General features: G+C 43.1%; 1 protein-coding gene across 1 annotated transcript in view; it reads right to left on the minus strand.

The window, feature by feature from the left end:
- The window catches only part of LOC109923880 (myosin heavy chain, cardiac muscle isoform-like), a 73,125-nt gene extending 55,358 nt beyond the window's left edge, over positions 1–17,767 (minus strand). Inside the window, exons 1-10 of the mRNA XM_048608495.1 lie at positions 17,642–17,767; positions 14,604–14,760; positions 14,373–14,400; positions 12,895–12,988; positions 11,945–12,037; positions 11,490–11,553; positions 9,690–9,788; positions 3,935–4,038; positions 1,235–1,373; positions 254–372 (exon numbers count right to left, since the gene is read on the minus strand). Coding sequence (XP_048464452.1) covers positions 254–372; positions 1,235–1,373; positions 3,935–4,038; positions 9,690–9,788; positions 11,490–11,553; positions 11,945–12,037; positions 12,895–12,988; positions 14,373–14,400; positions 14,604–14,760; positions 17,642–17,752 — 1,008 coding nt within the window. The 5' untranslated portion in view covers positions 17,753–17,767. The remainder of the gene's footprint in view (positions 1–253; positions 373–1,234; positions 1,374–3,934; positions 4,039–9,689; positions 9,789–11,489; positions 11,554–11,944; positions 12,038–12,894; positions 12,989–14,372; positions 14,401–14,603; positions 14,761–17,641) is intronic.
- Between the last annotated feature and the right edge of the window lie 1,580 nt (positions 17,768–19,347).

Consider the following 19,347-nt stretch of genomic DNA (forward strand, 5'->3'; position numbering starts at 1 on the left):
CAGTGAGGGGTCTGTGAAGGGGAATGAGGCAGCAGTGATGGGGGAGTGAAGAAGGGCTGAGGGTCAGTGAGGGGTTAGTCAGGGGGTCAGTGGGGGATGTGGGGGTCAGTGTAGTGGCAGGGGATGGTGGAGTGTCAGCATGTTTTTCATCTTTTTAATGTCCCAAGCAATTGAGAGGGTCTGAAGTGGAGAGAAGTACAAGCTGTTTATTTTTGACTCTAAGGTTGGACAATGTGAAATCCCAGAGCGTTACCTGAGCCACCGTTTGTCCCTTGGTCACATACTCGTTGCCGACTTTGACTCGAGGGTGAACAAGGGCCTTCAGGAGGTCAGCCGAACTCAATCCCATCAGATAAGCAGCTTTATCAGCATCTGGAACACATGGTCACTGTTACCATGGGAACTAGAAGCCCCCTCACGACCTCCTCCCAGCATGGTGCACAGCCTCACCTCCAGGTCAACACCCTCTCTCCCGACACCCATCCCCTCTCCCGCGTCAACACCCTCTCTCCCAACACCCACCCCTCTCTTGCGTCAACGCCTTCTCTCCCAACAGCCACCCCCTCTCCCTCTTCCGCGTCGACACCCTCTCTCCCAACATCCACCCCCTCTTCCGCGTCAACACCCACACCCACACCCTCCCCAAGAGAGAGAGAGACACCCCCTCCTCAGGGTCGACACCCTCTTTCCCAACACCCACACCTTCCCCAAGAGAATCACACACCCCCTTCCCAAAACACCCCTTCCTGAGACAGAAACACCCTCCCAAAACCCAACCCCTTCCAATAACCCCACCCTCCCCACCACTTCAACTTTACTTTGTATCTAACTCCATGTTATCCATGCCCTGGGAGTTTTTGATGGGGACAATGTGGAAGGAGCTTTACTCCATATCTAACCCCATACTGTCCCTGTCCTGTGAGTGTTTGGTGGGGGACAGTGTAGAGGGACCATTATTCTGTATCTACTCCCATGTTGTCCCCTCTGTGGGGGTGTTTGATGGGGACAGTGTTGAGGGAGTTTTACTCTAACTGATTTATTCATTTTTTGAAGAAGGGTCCAGTCCCGAAACGTCAGCTTTCCTGCTCCTCTGATGATACTTGGCCTGCTGTGTTCATCCAGCTCTACACCTTGTTATCTCAGATTCTCCAGCATTGGGCAGTTCCTACTGTCTCTTACTCTAACTCTGTTCTGTCCCTGCCCTGGCAGTGATTGCTGGGGGACAGGGACTTACTTTCAGTGCCATCTGGCTCTGCTTGCTCCTCCCGTTGTTTCTGTTTGAATTTCATGTTTCCAAAGTGCATGATCGATCCAACGATTTTGTAACAGCCGTATTTCTCATCAGCTTCGAAGCCGAGGATGTCCATGGCATGCTAGTTAAAGTAGAAACAAGTGTTAATGCTTCTCCCTTGCTGTATTTATCATGGTGTCGCTGTCAGACTGTGTTCCATTGCTAACTCACACTATGACCTTCTGTTGACTTGTTTTGGTGCTATCACTCACTCAAGATTGGCAGCACACAGATTGATCATTGCTTTACCCTCAGCCCAACTATCTTCAGCTAATTCCTCAAAGACCTTCCCTCCATAATAAGGTCAGACGTGGGCATGTTCGCTGATGATTGGACAATGTTCAGCACCATTCGTGACTCCTCAGATACAGATGTTCAAACGCAGTAAAACCTAGACGATATCCAGGTTTGGGCTGGTAAGTGGCACATGCAATATTCATGCTACACAATGTGAGGCAAAGACCATCTGTAACAAGAGAGAAGCTAACCGCTGCCCCTTGACATTCAATGACATCACCATCACTGAATCACCCACTGTCAACATCCTGGGAGTCTTCATTGATCAGAAAGTGAACTAGGCTAGCCATTGAAACAAAACAAGAGTGCTCCAGTGAGGCTCAGCACAAGCTGCAGAAACAGCATCACATTTTCCATGTGGGGACAGTGCAGCCTTCAGGAGTCAATACCGAGTTCAATAATTTGAGAGCCTGCTACACCTCCTTCTTTTACCCACCCCCACAACCCAGGACCTGTCATGACATGGGTTGCTTTCAGCACAGCCAACCCATTCTCACCCACTCATAGCTCCCAGTATCACCAAGCTAGCTTTTCTTCTTCCCTCACTTACTATTCATAATCCCTCCGTCTGTCTAACTTTTCCCTCTATCTGTCTGATCGCCATCTCCACTCCTCCACTCACTCCATTTCTTCCCCACCCTGGAATGAAGATAAATAAAACTTTTTCTGAGCCGCTATCAGTTCTGAATAAGGATCACTGGACTCAAAACATTAACTTTGTTTTCTCTCCACGGATGCTGCCAGACCTGCTGAGTTTCTCCAGCATTCTTTTTTTCAGTCATAGAGAGCAGGTCAGAAACTAGGAATACTGCGGTGAGTAACTCTCCTCCTGACTCCCCAAAACCTGTTCATCATCCAGAAGGCACAAGTCAGGAGTGTGATGGAATACTCCCCACTTGCCTGGATGGGGACAGCTCCATCAACACTCAAGAAGCTCGACACCATCCAGGACAAAGCAGTTTGCTTGATTGGCACCACATCTATCAAATGAGATAACAAGATGTAGAGCTGGATGAACACAGCAGGCCAAGCAGCATCAGAGGAGCAGGAAAGCTGACGTTTTGGGCCTAGACCCTTCTTCAGAAAAATGTGACAATATCAAGTGACGTACTTGTTGTCAACTATCGTTTGTATGACAGGATAGGAACTACGGTGCATCAATTATGTTGGGTTATGAGTAGATATGATATACCAGAATAGCAGAATAGGATTAAGAGGTCAAAGGGCACCCTAGTATCCAGCAGCACATGATGTGTACTTGGGTATGGGGTTGATGATTGAGGCGCAAAGGCCAAATCTCTGTTTAAAACAGATCGCAGAGATTTTTTTGAGAATTTCTCTTGTAATTTTGACAAAGAATAGTAATTTCATCTCAACAACAACAGTGTGTATTTATGTAGCTCCTATAATGTAGACAGCCATCCCAAATAATTTCACTTTCTTTGAGGAACATCAGAATAATCGTGTGGGAAGAAGAAGAAAATTATTTCAAGTGATTTTTCTGGCTGTAACTGGACAAATAAGAATGGGTGACAGTATCCACCACTTCCTCCCACCCCTCTCTCTCACTCACACACACACACACACACACACACACACAGAGTGACAGCGGAGACAGTGGTGCGGTCAAAGTCTGCAGGCAGAACAAGGAGGGAGAGTTGGCCACTGTCACGGACACGCTGCATGTTATTTGTGAGTTTGATTAGAGCTGTTTTGGTACTGTGGCAGGAACAGAAACCTGATTGGAAAGATTAATTTTTAATTTTAATTTAATTTATTCATTGGGTGAGGGCATCGCTAGCCAGGCAGCATTTATCGTCCATCCCTAATTGCCCAGAGGGCAGTTAAGAGTTAACCACATTGCTGTGGGTCTAGACTCACATGTAGGCCAGACTAGGTAAGGATAGCAGTTTCCTTCCCTAAAGGGCATTAGTGAACCAGATGGGTTTTTCCTGACAAACGACAATGGATTCATGGTTATCATTAGATTCTTAATACCAGATTTTTTTCACTGAATTCAAATTCCACCATCTGCCATGGCGGGATTCGAACCTGGGTCCCCAGAACATTATCTGGGTCTCTAGATTAACAGTCCAGCCATAATACCTTTAGGCCATTGCCTCTCCATAAAGCATGGAGTTCAGAAAAGATGCGAATGGATTTGGGAGGCAGCAACACGTTCAGGGACTTTAAAAAGGAAAGGGAGGGCTGGAGATTGGCTGGGGATTTGGGAAGCCAGGAGGGTCGAGGGTTTTGAAAAGACCCAGGAAATAACTATGGCTGAGATTTGGGGTCTGAACCTTGCACTTTACTCAGTGCCTGAGGAATCCAATACGAAATACTTACATCAGTTGCTGCCAATTCCTCCCCGTCATCTACATTGTCGACTGTAACAACTCCTTGTGAGCAGAAATGATAGTCAAAGGGATTGTTACTCACTAGCAACATATCTGGAAAAGAGAACATTGAAGTAAGTGAGAAAAGCAACTTCTTATAATCTGTGGGGAATTTCCTTAACATCTAATTGATTTCAGACCCTATTAGTTTGTGCTCAAATAATCATTTTCAAGTATTGATATAGTGTGTGAAAAGCTTTAATGCAATTTAATGATCAGAGCTCCAAGGCTAGTCTTGCTCCAAGTCAGACTTGCTGCAGAACATCTGTAGTTGGGAAGCTATTGGAGAGAATTCTTAGAGAGAGGATTTTTATGCATTTGGAAAAGCATGACCTAAATAGGGACAGTCAGCATGGCATCGTGCAGGGCAGGTCATGTCTTACTAACTTGATTGAATTTTTTGAGGAGGTGACAAGAGTGATCGATGAGGGCATAGCAGTGGGTGTTGTTTACATGGATTTTAGTAAGGCATCTACAGTGAGATCTACAGTGACTTGGCTGTGTGGATTCAGAATTGGATTTCCCATAGAAGACAGAGGGGAGTGGTGGAAGGTGTTTTTTAGGCTGGAGGTCCATGACTAGTGGGTGTTCCGCAGGGATCCATACTGGGATCTCTGCTGTTTGTGCTACATATAAATGACTTGAATGAAAATGTAGATGGGTGGGTTAGTAAGTTTGTAGCTGATACAAAGGTCAGTGGCATTGTGGATAGTGTAGAAGGTTGTCAAAGGATACAGCAGGATATAGAGATAGTAGGAACTGCAGATGCTGGAGAATCCGAGACAACAAGGTGCCGGGCTGGATGAACACAGCAGGCCAAGCAGCATCATAGGAGCAGAGAGGCTTACAGCAGGATATAGATCAGTTGCAGTTATGGACAGAAATGGCAGATGGAGTTTAACCTGGGTAATGTGAGGTGCTGCACTTTGGAAGATCAAATGTTAGGAAAAGTATACAGTTAACGGCAGGACATGAACACAATTGATGTGCAGAAGGATCTTGGAGTTCAAGTCCATAGCTCCCTGAAAGTAGACATGCAGGTAGATAGGGTGGCAAAGAAGACATATGGCATGCTTGCCTTTATTGGTCCAGGAATTGAGTACAAGAGTCAGGATGTCATGTTGCAGCTCTGTAAGACTTTGGTTAGGCCACAGTTAAATTGTGCTCAATTCTGGTCACCACATTACAGGAAAGATGTGGAGGCTTTGGAGAAGGTGCAGAAGAGGTTTACCAGGATGTTGCCTGGATTAGAGGGTATGAGCTATAAGGAGAGGCTAGAAAAACTCGGGTTGTTTTCTCTGGAGTGGCAGAAGCTGAGGGGATACTTGACAGAAGCCTATAAAATTATGAGGTGCATAGATAGGGTTGATGGTCAGAATCTTTTTCCCAGAGTTGAAATGTCTAATACAAGGGGCATGCGTTTAAGGTGAGAGGGCAAGTTCAAAGGAGATGTGAGGGGAAGGTTTTTTACACAGAGCGGTAGGAATCTGGAACGCGCTGCCAGGGGTAGTGGAGGCATGTACAATGGGGCATTTAAGCGACTTTTAGATAAACACATGAATATTCAAAGAAAAGAGGGATACAGACTAAGGGCAGACAGAAGGGATTAGTTTAACTGGGCGTCATGTTCAGCACAACATGGTGGGCCGAAGAGCCTGATCCTGTACTGTATTGTTCTATGTTCTAACAGCTGATTGGCAGATCAGCAGTAAAGAGAGAGAGAGAGATGGGATTCCCCCATCCCACCACCCCACTCCCCCTGAATGGAGTAAAATTAAGATGTAACCCAGAAAGGAAAGTCCATCAGTTTCACCACTGAGCAACAGAGAGGCCAAAAAAGGAGTAAAGGTCACAAAGTCATAGGAAGAAATGATCAATTTAAAAAATTCTTTCATTTGTCTGACTCTTTCCATCTTTAAATTCCACAACAATCACTGAGACACTGACCTGATTGAAGCAGGTTCAAATTCACCCTCAATCACTTTATCATCCTTTTCCTGAAAACTAATTTCTGTCTAATTTTCTCATTTTTGTTTTCTGCCAATGTCAGGCCTAAATGTTTGTTGAAAATCACTGAAAAAGAACGTTGTGTATTCTGCAGCACCAAAATGGAGCCACTCCCCTTGTTATACATTGGCTAGTCCCAGCCCAGGATAGACAGACCAATTTTCTGGTTAGAGACAAAAACACTGCAGATGCTGGAATCCAAGGTGGACAAACAGGAGGCTGGAAGAACACAGCAGACCAGGCAGCATCTAGAGGGACGGAGCACTCAACATTTTGGATGTTACCCTTCTTTAGGAGGTAAAGACCAATTCCTGGTTCTGCTCGATAAAGGGCTCAGGTGAGGAGCTCCAGCTGGGTAGGCCACTGCCTGTTACAAAGGAAACTCATACTCAATGAGGAGATTCATTCATTTATAGCAAGGATGCGATACGCCTGGAATTAGAATAATTTATGATGTTCCATTATTAGCTTCAGCTTTAATCTCCTGTGATTTTTACACAGTTAATGAATTTGTACATTCACTGCAGTCAGCTCAGTTGGCTGGACAGCTGGTTTGCGATGCAAAGCGATCCTAACAGTGTGGGTTCAAATCCCGCACAGGCTGAGGTTACTATGGAGGACTCTCCTTCTCAACCTCTCCCCTCACCTAAGGTGTGGTGAGCCTCAGGTTAAGCCACCCCCAGTTGTCTCCTTCTAATAAAAACATAATCCTCTGGGACAATGGAAACCTTACATTCACTGCCCAGTAGCTTTATCACAAAGTTAACTCCAGTAATTAACAGCCTACCTTAAACAAAATAATAATAAGTAATAAAAGTCATTTTCTTTAACAGAAAAAGTCAATTAATATTTGGAGCCTCATTCCTTCAGATTACAAATGATTATTGGAGATTTTATAGCATCAAAGTTTTCACTTCTATTGCCTTTTTACCTTATGGTTTTGTCTCTTTTTTCACCTAATGTCATCTTTCTTTTGCTCTCTCTTTTTCTGTGTCCAATTTATCATAAATTCACCCTATTTGCAGCTCTTTCACTATTAATCTTTAAATAAGACCATAAGACATTGAGTAGAATTAGGCCTTTAGGCTCATTGAGTCTGCTCCACCATTTGGTCATGGTTGATATGTTTCTCAACCCCATTCTCCTGCCTGTTCCCTGTAACCCTTCATCCCCCTTACTAACCAATGACTGTCTGTCTCTGTCTTAAACACACGCAATGACTTGGCCTCCACAGCCCTCTGCAGCAGTTGAGTCCCACAGATTCACCACCCTCGGCTGAAGAAATTCCTCCTCATCTCAGTTCTAACGGGTCATCCCTTCACTCTGAGACTGTGCCCTCAGGACTTAATCTCTCCTACTAGTGGAAACGTCTTCTCTACATTCACTCTACCCAGGCCTGCCAATACTCTGTGAGTTTTAATCAGATCCCCCTCATCCTTCTAAACTCCATTCCCAGAGTCTTCAACTGCTCCTCACATGACAGTTTCTTTATCCTCAGGATCATTCTTGTAAACCTCCTCTGGACTCCCTCCAACATCAGCACACCCTTCCTTAGATATGGGGTCCAAAACTGCTCATAACCTTCCAATTGTGTCTGACCAGAGCCTCATACAGCCTCAGCAGTACATCTCTACTTTTGTATTCTAGCCCCCTTGAAATGAATGCTAACATTGCATCTGCCTTCCTAACTGCCAATGGAATCTCATTTGTTAAGGAAATAGGCTTTTGTTTCTGTCATTCACTAAGGTCCCATTTTGAACTCACACTCCTACAATTCACAAAGCAAAACACTTAGTAATCTTCAGTGAGCATTGTTTTATAGCTAGGACATGACCTTGTCACTAGATTTTTGACTCCTCTAAAATGTGGCCCCAGATTCTTGCAGGGTGATTGGACATGGACAGGATTGGATATCCTTAGCCAAATGGCCATTGCTCAGTGTGAAGTTGACAGTCAGTATAAATATTTGGAGAATCACTGGACAGAGAAGAAGCTCATAATAGTCAGTCACCACTTAGCACTCACTTGTGGCCATCTCAATGTCCAAACTAAGAGTTAAATTGGCTAGCCTGTGTCTCACACTATCACTGTCACCAATTAAGGATCAGAGAGTTGACAAGTTATTTGTCTGGAAAAGTTTTCAATTTCAAGATTCCCTTACTATACTCCTTATACACACGCAACTGTGTGGCCAAATTCTTCTCTAACTCCATTTACAAGCATACTGATGACACCACGGTAGTGGACTAGATCTCAAACAACGACAAGACAGAGAGCAGGAATGAGATATAGAGCTTAGCAGCATGGTGTAAACACAGCAATCTCTCCATCAGCGTCATCAACTACAGGAAGCAGAGTGGAGGACACGCCCCTATCTGTGTGAATGGTGCTGAGATGGAGGTGATCAAGAGCTTCAAGTTCCTATGAGTAAATGTCACCAACAATCTATCCTGGTCCATCCACGTCATCACTACAGTCAAGAAAGCACACCAATGCCTCTATGTCCTCAGGAGGTTAAGGAAATGCAACATGTCCACAATGACTCTTACCAATTTCATCATAGAATCGCTACAGTGTGGAAACAGGCTATTCAGCCCAATAAAGTCCACACCAACTCTCTGAAGAGCATCCCACCCAGACCCACCCCCTACACTATCACTGTAACCCTGCATTTCCCATGGCCAATCCACCTAACCTACACATCTCTGAACACTGGGCAATTTTCCACAGCCAATCCACTTAACCTCCACATCTTTGGACTGTGGGAGGAAACTGGAGCACCCGGAGGAAACCTATGCAGACACGGGGAGAATGTGCAAACTCCACACAGACAGTCACCCAAGGGTGGGATTGAACCCAGGTCCCTGGCGCTGTGAGGCAGCAGTGCTAACCAATGAGCCACTGTGCTACCCCCAAACTTACTCATTTTCATAGAATTCCTACAATGTGGAAGCAGGCCATTTGGCCCATCCAACCCTCCAAAAAGCTTCCCACCCAGACCCACCCCTACACTATCCCTGTAACCCTCCATTCTTACATGGCTAATCCACCCCAACTACACATCCCTGGACACTCTGGGCAATTTCCCACGGCCAATCCACCTAACCTGCACATCTTTGGACTGTGGGGGAAAACCCACGCAGACACTGTGAGGCAGCAGTGTCACCACATTGACATAGAATTTTTATAGATGCACCATAGAAAGTGCACCACAGCCTGGTATGGCAGCTGCTCTTCCCAAGACCACAAGAAGTTACAGAGTTGTGAACACAGCTCAGTCCATCACACAAACCAGCCTCTCATCCATTGATTCCATCTATGCTACCTGCTGCCTTGGGAAAGCAACCAACATAAACAGGCCCCTCCATCCTGGTTATACTCTCTTCCACCCTCTTACATCAGGCAGAAGACATAAAAGTTTGAAAACATGTACCAACAGATTTAGGAACAGCTTCTTCCTTGCTTTAATCAGACTTGTGAACGGATCTCTCATATATTAGAGTAGATCTTTTTCTGCAACTTCTCTGTAGCTGTAACACTATATTCTGCATTCTGTTCTACTACCCTAATGTACCCTAAGGTATGGTTTGTCTGGATAGCATAATATCTTTCACTGTGTCTCAGGACATGTGACAATAATAATAAATCAAATCAAAATTTTTTTTGAAAAATGTAAATTTGTGTTTAGTCATACTTACCAAAGAGCTCAGGCTTTTTGCCAGAAAAGATCTGGTAATAAATGTGATAACTCCTTTCTCCAGGTTGCTGGAAGATTACCCGAGATTTTTCTAGAAGATCTGAAAGTTAGACGTTTGAATTATTACAGAGCAGTACATTCAGATATCACCACACTTCATTGAGTAGATGACTGCAGCTAGAAATGACTTGAACACAATGGAACTAGAGAAAGGGCAGGGCAACCGGACATTACTTCTAAAACAGAGTTGTGATGGCGGCCATTTGACTGAGTGGAACAGATCAAACCAATTCACAATGGCTCATCTGTATTAATTAGTCACAATTTAGCTCTGCACATTCACGACACTACTCAGCGTCCTCTTTTCGAAAGAAATGCAGTTCAAATTTTACTAAAGAGTTTCTCACTCATTTTGTCTTTACTCGTATTTCAAAGAGACAGTTATAAACAGTAGAATGTTCCAGAGTCTTTGCTGTAATGTCCTGTCCATGCAGGTCACTAAACTTGCAAGGTTTTTGTCTGAAGTCTGATCAACTCAGGAAACACAATCTGAGATGTTCCTTCAATTGCTCTCTCAAAAGAACAGATAGGTTTTATCCTGGGCTCAACAAAAGGGAGAGATCAGATGGACAGCTTGTTCTTAGCAGGCTTCCCTCCAAAATGAACCAGATAAAACAAGAATCAAGCTAATCATTGTTGTAAACAGCCCAAGAAGGGGGTCTACAGAAACTCAAGTAGTTATCACCAGCCATTTAATTTCCAAAAAGCCTTGTTAAAATAACTTCCAGTGTCCACAGTGAACTTTCAATGACCTCTTTTTAAGAAATTACTCCAGATGTATCCACAAAATTAGAAATAAATTCATTTTCCCACAACTTTTTAAAACTTTTAGTCCTTTAATCAATGAAATGTAAAGTGATTTTGTAACAAAACGGGTTCAAGACTTATCTTTTTTCATATCCAGGTAGATTGACCAATGACATAGTTAAACTCCTGCCATTCTGCCTGATCCAACTATGATTTGAACAAATCTTGTCTTCCTCCTGTTTTTCCAATGTGGTAAATTTATAACTTTTATGTCTTTCAAGTGATGAAGGGGCTTAATAGGGTATTGGAGAGACCAGAACTAGGGCCATAAATCTGTGCATTCCAGGTAAATCCAATAAAAAGACTTATTTCTGCTCAAACCCCAGTCCCATTCCAAAGAGAAGAGCAGAATTGTAATTGATTATAGTCGTACAATTGTTACATTTTACAAATGTAAGTTGGTCCAATCTATCCCTTATTATCAAACCATGGTTTCACACCTCAGTGTATTGAACTTGCTTCTCCATTTCACATTAGACTGAGCTTGTCCTGACTGGGCATTGCAAATAATTTAATTAATTGGAAACACGGTGATTATCTGTGGTGGTTAAAAATAGAGATTGAGTGATTTTTAATTAATAATATGGGTGATTTAGTGATAATTTAATTTGTAAACCAAAAAAATCAGAACATTGTACTGATTCTGTGTTAAGTCTGAAGTCTTTAGGATTTTTCCAGGTGCCTTTCACGCAGGTACATTAAACTCAGTAGAAAAAGGCTTTTATCTCATTAGTTTGGTACACAATGCTCATCAGACCTCAGACTGTGTGAACTGCTGCGGTACCTACAGCTTCGTGCACACACCCCACCCCCACCAACTCCCACTCCCCACACCACTTCTCCCTGAGTGCCCCCATATCTCTCTCCCTACCTCTCTCCCCCACCACCCTGTCCACTCTCATCAATCCCTCCAGCCAAGATTCCACTCACTTACAGATGTCAATATCAGCTGATGCCAGTTTCCCTGTAGGACCAAAGTGAATCCGAATAAACTTCCCCTGCACAAAGGTAAGAAGAAGAATTTGCAGATTACAGCATGGCAATGTTTAGATCAGAGAGTGGGACTCATTCATTAAATGCAGAATGTGTGAAGATCTTTAAATTAAGATACTAAATCATCAGTAAAGCTATATGAACTTCCTAGTTTCAAATTAAGCTTTTTAGATTGTGTAATATATTGTCTGGCATTAACTGTCTAATTATTTGAGTCTTGATGAAGCAGAAACATTCTGTTGAAGCTTTTCATTGTGTACTCATCAGGACAGAATTGCAAGAATACCAAATCTCAAAGGTAGAAACAATTTCTATTGCATGTGAAGAGACTGTTGATTTTTGTTTAACATGTTGCCAATTATGAGAAAGGAAATGTACATTTTATTAAATACATACAAAACGGGAAGAGTTGTCATTTCTTAAGGTCTTGGCGTTGCCAAAAGCTTCCATCGCCGGGTTTGCCTCAATGATCTGGTCCTCTAGAGTACCCTAGGAATTGGAGAAACGCATTTAGTGATGAACCATGTAAAGTATCCCTGATACTCACATAAATTAATCATGAAACTCTTCTGGAAGTAGCTCAAAAATCTCATCCCCTTTTAACAATCCTCCTTACTCAACCCATTCTCTCAGCGAACTACCTCCATCTGGGCTTAAATTGTTCCACAGTCTTGGCTACGGATGGCTATCTGACAAACCATCTTAATTTTTACAAATTCTTCACTTCTAACTCATGCAATACGATATAATCAACTCCAAACCTTGCTAATGGGGCTGGACTGTCAGGGTGGGGACACGACGAACAATTGGCTAACAAATGGATTGAGGTTATTATTGGAGTTGGGGGGGGCGCGGGGGGTGGGGTGGAGGGTGGTTGAGCTTATGATGTTGAAGTTGCAGGTGTCAATCATTCAATTATTGTGTGGATTTTACAAAGGACCTGTACACAAGGTCAGAACTACACAAAAGAAATTCCACTCAGTCATGGCAAAGATAATAATCTTACCCCAGTCTTTGTTGCTGGCTGAGACTGCAAGGGAAAATAGAAAAGAATAAATCTCCTTGGATTAAAACAGGAAACTTTGTCCTTCACTGAGAAAAAAAATCTGCAATTTTATTTTGAAAATTAAGAACAGCGCAGGTATAAAAATTATCTTTAAAAAGTTTTGTTTTAAAAATATACAAAAAGAAGAGAAAAAAAAACTCTAGGGCAAAAAGTATTTACTCAATAAAGAACAAACTGTGCATAAATTACTCAACATTAAAGCAGATGCCAAAATATTTTTTAAAGAAAAAAGCAAAAATGCAAAATAAAAAGTGAAGAAGTTTTAAAGAGTTGATCTTGCCTTCTTTCCACCTCCATCGCCCATGGCAGCTATAATTGCAAAGTACTGAATAACACGTTTCGTGTTGACAGTTTTCCCAGCTCCAGACTCACCGCTGGGAAAGATCAAAATCCAGGGAAGGAAAAAAGTGAAAAAGTTAAACCCCAAAAAATAAAAAGTAAGCAACAAAATATTCATAATCATTCAAAATATCAAATATAAAAACAGAGAATAGCGTTCAGTTTGTTATTCTCAGAGTTAAAAAGGACCTGCGCCTTTTTTGTGCAGAATGAGTTCTGGCCTGTTGATAAACAAGATTAATCCATTACAAAGTGATTCTTGATGAAATTATTTGGGGCAATCATCTTATCTAGTCCCCCTTTCTGTCTATCTGTGTCCCTCAATGTCACTCTGTTTGTCTCCCTCTCTCTGTCTGTTTGATTGTCTCTGTCTCTAGCACTCTCTCTCTCCAAACGTCTATGAGAGGGATAGTTGGCAGGCAGGTTGTGATTGAGTTTGATCTTGGGATTGCAATGGGTTTGGCGAATCTCTCCAGCACAGCCTGCTCCAATTTCAGAAAGCCCCCTTTCTGATGACCTTCAATGACATGTAGCTGGCCATAGGAATGGAGACAACGCAGGCTACACTGACAATGAGCACTTACTACAAAGTCCTCAAACAAGTTCCTGGCCCCTCTGCAAATCATCTGAGCCCAGTTCCAAAACTATCTCAATATTTTTAATGAACTTATTACAATATAAATGTATTCTCAGGCAGTATGTTTGATTGCTTGGGAACCAAAATAGACACACACAGAGTTTTGGGGAATCAATGAGCTTATTTTACAGGGTGGAGCTTGATTCATCAATAACTAATAATAACAAATTCCACATGTCAAAATCCATGGATAATTTGCATTAGAGCCAAAAGCAAGGCTTCTCATTTTCTACCAATGTCCTGGGGCAGCCCTACACCAAGAGCTGTTGATACCAAGTGAAATGGCGAGCGGGTCAGACAAGGTGCTACCAAGGTGCTAAAGTGCCATCTCTGGCAGCACAGTGCAATTGCAGTGTGATAAGTTTACATGGAAATTTTCCATTATAAATATGGTCAGAAATGTATAAAATTTGTGAATTTATAAAGAAGTTGTAACACACAGTCTGTTATAGGAACGCAGAATTACACAACATCAGTACACAATGTTATGCAGCCAGGTAGCTTTGTTAAATCCTGTGAGATAACAGCACCAACAGCAAAATCCAAAAACAAATTATGAGTATAAAAGTTGGGAAAGTGTTGATCAAGATTAATATTTGACATGATACTAAGGTGATTATGGGATAATGCTGATAAATCACACAACTTATTATAAACAATATTTGAGACCATTCACAGGGCTATTAACTCAAAGCTAAAATTCAATGAACTCACTTAAATTCCAGCTTTAAATAAAAAATTAGTTTATACATTTTATTAAAGTTTGAAATTTAGGCACTCACGTAATCAACATTGACTGGTTCTCCCGATCTGGAAAAATTGAATTATAATTAATGATTTTCCCAGGCTCTCCCTTTCTCCTAGCCTGCTGTATGACACTCAGCTGACCAATACAGTGGGTCATTTGCTAATACTCACAGCCTATCTGCAATCAGCTAACGCACTCATATACTATTCTTCATGTGCTTTTGTTTCTCAGACTGAGTAGAGGTTCCAATGATGATGCTACTTACTACGGACCATGTCGTTGTATGCATTGTCGGCAATGGAGTAGATATGTGGTGGGGCCTCTGAGCGTCTCTTGCCCTTGTAGGCAGCGACCACGGGAGGACTATACACCGGAAGCCACTTGTATGGGTTCACTGTCACACAGAACAACCCTGAGTAGGTCTGTCAGGAAGGAAGACACAGAATCAGACCAAGAGTTGCTATTTCATGTTACTTTAATTAAGAGTCAGATAATCAGCTGAAACAATTATTAAAAGTTCTTTCCTGGGATGTGGGTGCCTTTGGATTGACCTTACACCTCCAGTAGATGGAATCAGATTCTGCCCAGATGTTCCAATGGTCCCTGTCCATTGTCTACAAGCACCCACAGTGTTTTGGTCTGTTATAACGCAGCTCCCAATGAGTCTCAAAGGAACAGGAAACTGTTCCCATGGACTTAATTTTCTGTCTCTGTCTGAGGCTCAGATTGGGTGCTGTAATGTCAGCTATTTCCCATGGGTGGTCCAGACTGAGTGTGACCTGAGTGGGGAAGGAATGCTGCCAGATACACTGAGTTTGTCCAGCAATTTCTGTTTTTGTTTCAAATCAGAAAATCAGAAAGCTTCGAATGGAATATTTTAAAGGTTGTGGTTTGTGAGGAGGTTTGTTCTAAAAGGTGACAGCCAAGAATCTCAGAAGTGGATAGTGAGGAAGTTTGTCAAAGGATTCAGCAGCATATAGTTCAATTGGAAAGTTGGGCAGAGAAACGGCAGATAGAGTTTAATCCAGACGTGTGTGAGGTGATGCAGTTTGGGAGGTCAAATGCAAGAGGAAAGTATGCAGTAAATGTCAGGCCCCTTAGGAGCATTGATATACAGAGGGATCTTGGGTTGCAAGTTTGTAGTTCCCTGAAAGTGACTACACAAGGGGATAAAATGGTAAAGAAGGTGGAGGGTGTTTTCGTTCTTCATTCGGGGCACTCCAGTATAAAAGTTGGCAACAATATAAGACTTTATTTCGGCCACATTTGGAGTATTGTGTGCAGTTCTGGTTGCCACATTATAAGAAGGATATGGAGGCTTTGGAGAGGGTGCTGAAGAGGTTTACCAGGATGTCACCTGGATTGGAGTGCATTACATAGAACATAGAACATAGAACATAGAACAGTATAGCACAGTACAGGCCCTTCGGTCTGCGATGTTGTGCCGAACATTTACCCTAATCCTAAGGTCTATCTAACCTCCACCCCTACCTCATACTATCATCCATATGCCTATCTAATAGCCGCTTAAATGTCCCTAATGAGGCCGACTCCACTAACCTCTCTGGCAATGCATTCCACGCCCCTACCATTCTCTGAGTAAAGAACCTACCTCTGACGTCTTCCCTATATCTACCTCCACCCACTTTAAAACTATGCCCCCTTGTAATAGCTACCTCCACCCTAGGAAAAGTCTCTGGCTGTCCGCTCTATCTATACCTCTGATCATTTTGTACACCTCTATCAATTCAATATTATCTATAAGGAGAGGTTAGACAATGTTAGATTGTTTTTGCGAGAGCATTGGAAGTTGAGAGGGTGACCTGATTGAAGTATATAAAGTTATGAGAGGCTTGGATAGGGTTGATAGTCGGAGTCTTTTTCCCAGGGTGGAAACATCAAACACTAGTAGGTACAGATTTAAGGTGAGAGGGGAAAAGTTTAAAGGAGATGTGTGAGGTAAGGCTTTTACTCAGAGGGTGGTGAGTGCCTGGAATGTGCTGCCAGGGGAGATGGAACAAGCAGATACAACAGCAACATTTAAGAGGCATTTAAACAAACACATGAACAGGCAGGGAATAGAAGGATAAGGGCCAGATAGAATAACAAGGTGTGGAGCTGGAGGAACATAGCAGGCCAAGCAGCATCAGAGGAGCAGGAAAGCTCACGTTTCGGGTTGGGACCCTTCTTCAGAAATGGGGGAGGGGAAGGGGACTCTGAAATAAATAGAGAGAGGGAGGCGGTGATAGAAAGTGGATAGTGGAGCGGATAGGTGGGAGAGAAGACGGACAGATCAAGGAGGTGGGGATGAAGCTAGTAAAGGTGAGTGTAGGTAGGAAGTGGGGATGAGGATTGGTCACTGAGGAGGGAGGGGCTTACTATCCCTAAGGACCAGATGGGATTACTTCAGAACAGTATCATGGTCGGCACAGACATGGTGGGCTGACGGGCCTGTTCTGGTACTGTCCTGTTCTAGGTTCTATGTAATTTAGACCAGAGCTGCCTCACTGTGCACCATAATCCTGAAATAGTGAATCTTTCCTTTTCCCTCAGAATAAATGGGGCCAAAGCAGTCTTTTCTTCAGACTGTATCGGAAAGACCACCTGGATTGGATATCTGGGCAGGTACTGTTTGGGAGAATGATAAATACCCTCTTACTCAGGGGAAATGGAAATTTCCAGAGTGGGAGTAATGACAACATCAGACTGCTGACCCTTCATCCCAAACTCTGCCCCTGATCTTCAGTCTCCACCCCTAACTCCAGTCTGAAAGGAGGATAATTGAGTGTCATGCCATGCTGTGACCAAGTCAGACACTGTTCCCAGTTAAGTCAGGAATGTTTGGAGATTATTGGTGTTCAATATCTTTGCGCATATTGCACATTGTCTTTGTCCTTGGGACCAGGGTTTATTCTACATGGGCAGCATTGTCTGGGACTGCAATGGAAGATGACGGAATACTGGAATGTTCTGCCAATCCAGAATGGGATTCTCCAGCCTTTCCGCTGAATTCAGTTTGAAGCTCAGGTTCACAGCAGGGAATTCTCACAGATTGGCTCAAACACAGTCACACAAAATGAGAAAACTTTTCAGGTACGGAAAGAGACCATTCAGCCCATCACTTGTGCATGCCTCTCTGAGTCAGCATTATGATTTCACGCCAATCTCCTGCCTCCTCCTTGTAATCTGCACATTGTTTTGACATAAATAATCATCAAATTCCACCTGGAAGGTCTCAAATGAACCTAACCATACAGCTCACATCTTATTAAAAGTTTAGTTTTAATAATTGGCTTTTCTTACATAGATCATCCAGTTATTGTATCGCCGGCGGAGATTGTATAACACAGAAGCTTCATTCAAGTTGGTTAACATGGCCATGTCCTCAATCATGTCGAACTTGGGAGGGTTCATCTGCTGAACGTCATCTTCTTTAACTGTTACAGTCTGAAAGGAAGACAGGGAAAAGAATACCAAAACAGGTTCAATAGCAGGCTGGCTGCATGTGAGTGATATCGTAAGATATAGATTATAATGATGGGCTGTGAGCCATTGGAGTAGATAAAATGCAACAGACTCGATCACCTGCGAAGGAGAGACACCGGGGATTAAGGTGGAGCTGTTGGCAGATGTAGTGTCACCAATTGGAGCAATGATTCACAAAACAGGTCCACGTTGGTCACTTGAGCAGGAGCTGAGAGTGGACAGTTGAAAGGGTCTCCTCAAAGAAGAGCGAAAAGTTGTCAGCCAGGTGGGAGGAACTTCCAATACCAGAGTAAACATGGACAATGCTGACAATACTCAGCTGGCCAGGCAGTGTGTGTGAGGACAAAAAGATTGAAACAGAAAGGGTTGCTGATGAAAGGTCATCGACCTGAAACATAACTTAATTTCTCAATTCCCAGACACTGCCTGAGCTGCCCAGGATCACTGTCTTGTTTTTCACTTCAGATTTTCAACATCTGCAGTATTTTGTTTTTGGATCCAAAAAGAAGGTTGTGTATGGGACATAATGTTTTAATTTAAAAGGAAAGACCAGAAACAAGATCCTTTCATCTCTCGGAGCAATGTAAGAGAGTGGAACTTTATTACAGCTTAATCCAGAACATGGTTCAAGCTAAAGTATAAATTATTAACAAGGTACAACGAAAGATTTCTGAATTGATGTCAAAAGGATCCTTATCCCATAAAAAGATGAACACTTGACTGAGATGAGAATCTTACACACATTCAGAGTCACTTAGTGCCGTGAGGAGACGATAGGAAATTGATCCCAGGCACGAGGCTGGTACCTGAGCAATGGGCAGATCCAGACCAGCAGGTGGAGCCAGCACAGTAGAACCTAAGGTAGACAAACAGGAGGCTGGAAGGACACAGCCAAGACAGGCAGCATCTGGAGGGAAGGAGCAGTCAACGTTTCAGGTATTACCCTTTCACCCCTGTCATCCAGACAGCCCTCCAGCACACCTCCTCCATTCCCTGCTCTTTTCTAAAGAACCCCACACAGCAGTAAAATGTAACTTCAGGTGGAGCGAGGACAGTTGATGCTCAGAAACCTCTGTGTGCAATGGGCTCGTTCCCACTTACTTTGCCATTTTTGGTATCCACAGTGACCTTTCCACCACCAGCTTCTCTAATCTCCGCTTCCACATAAGCCTCCTTGTCATCAGGGACCCAGCACCGTTTCTTACCTGAAGATGAGAGTAACCAAGAACAAATCAATACATGATCAATTACGTATTAATTCATCACCTCTCACTGCAGGAGAAAACAATGAGAGTTTTTGCTTAAAGGAGCTGGGAGTGTGTGAACTGATTGAAGGTGACCGGAGAAAATTGAAAGGCTGGGAAACCAGCAGGAGGGATGCTTTATTTTGTTATTTGCAACAGAGAAGACAAAAGCAGGAAAACAATGTGAAACATTTATAAGAGAACAAGGTGTAGAGCTGGATGAACACAGCAGGCCAAGCAGCATCAGAGGAGCAGGAAGGCTGACGTTTCGGGCCTAGA

This window comes from Rhincodon typus, chromosome 19 (assembly GCF_021869965.1).
Source record: "Rhincodon typus isolate 14 chromosome 19, sRhiTyp1.1, whole genome shotgun sequence".
Classification (NCBI taxonomy): domain Eukaryota; kingdom Metazoa; phylum Chordata; class Chondrichthyes; order Orectolobiformes; family Rhincodontidae; genus Rhincodon; species Rhincodon typus.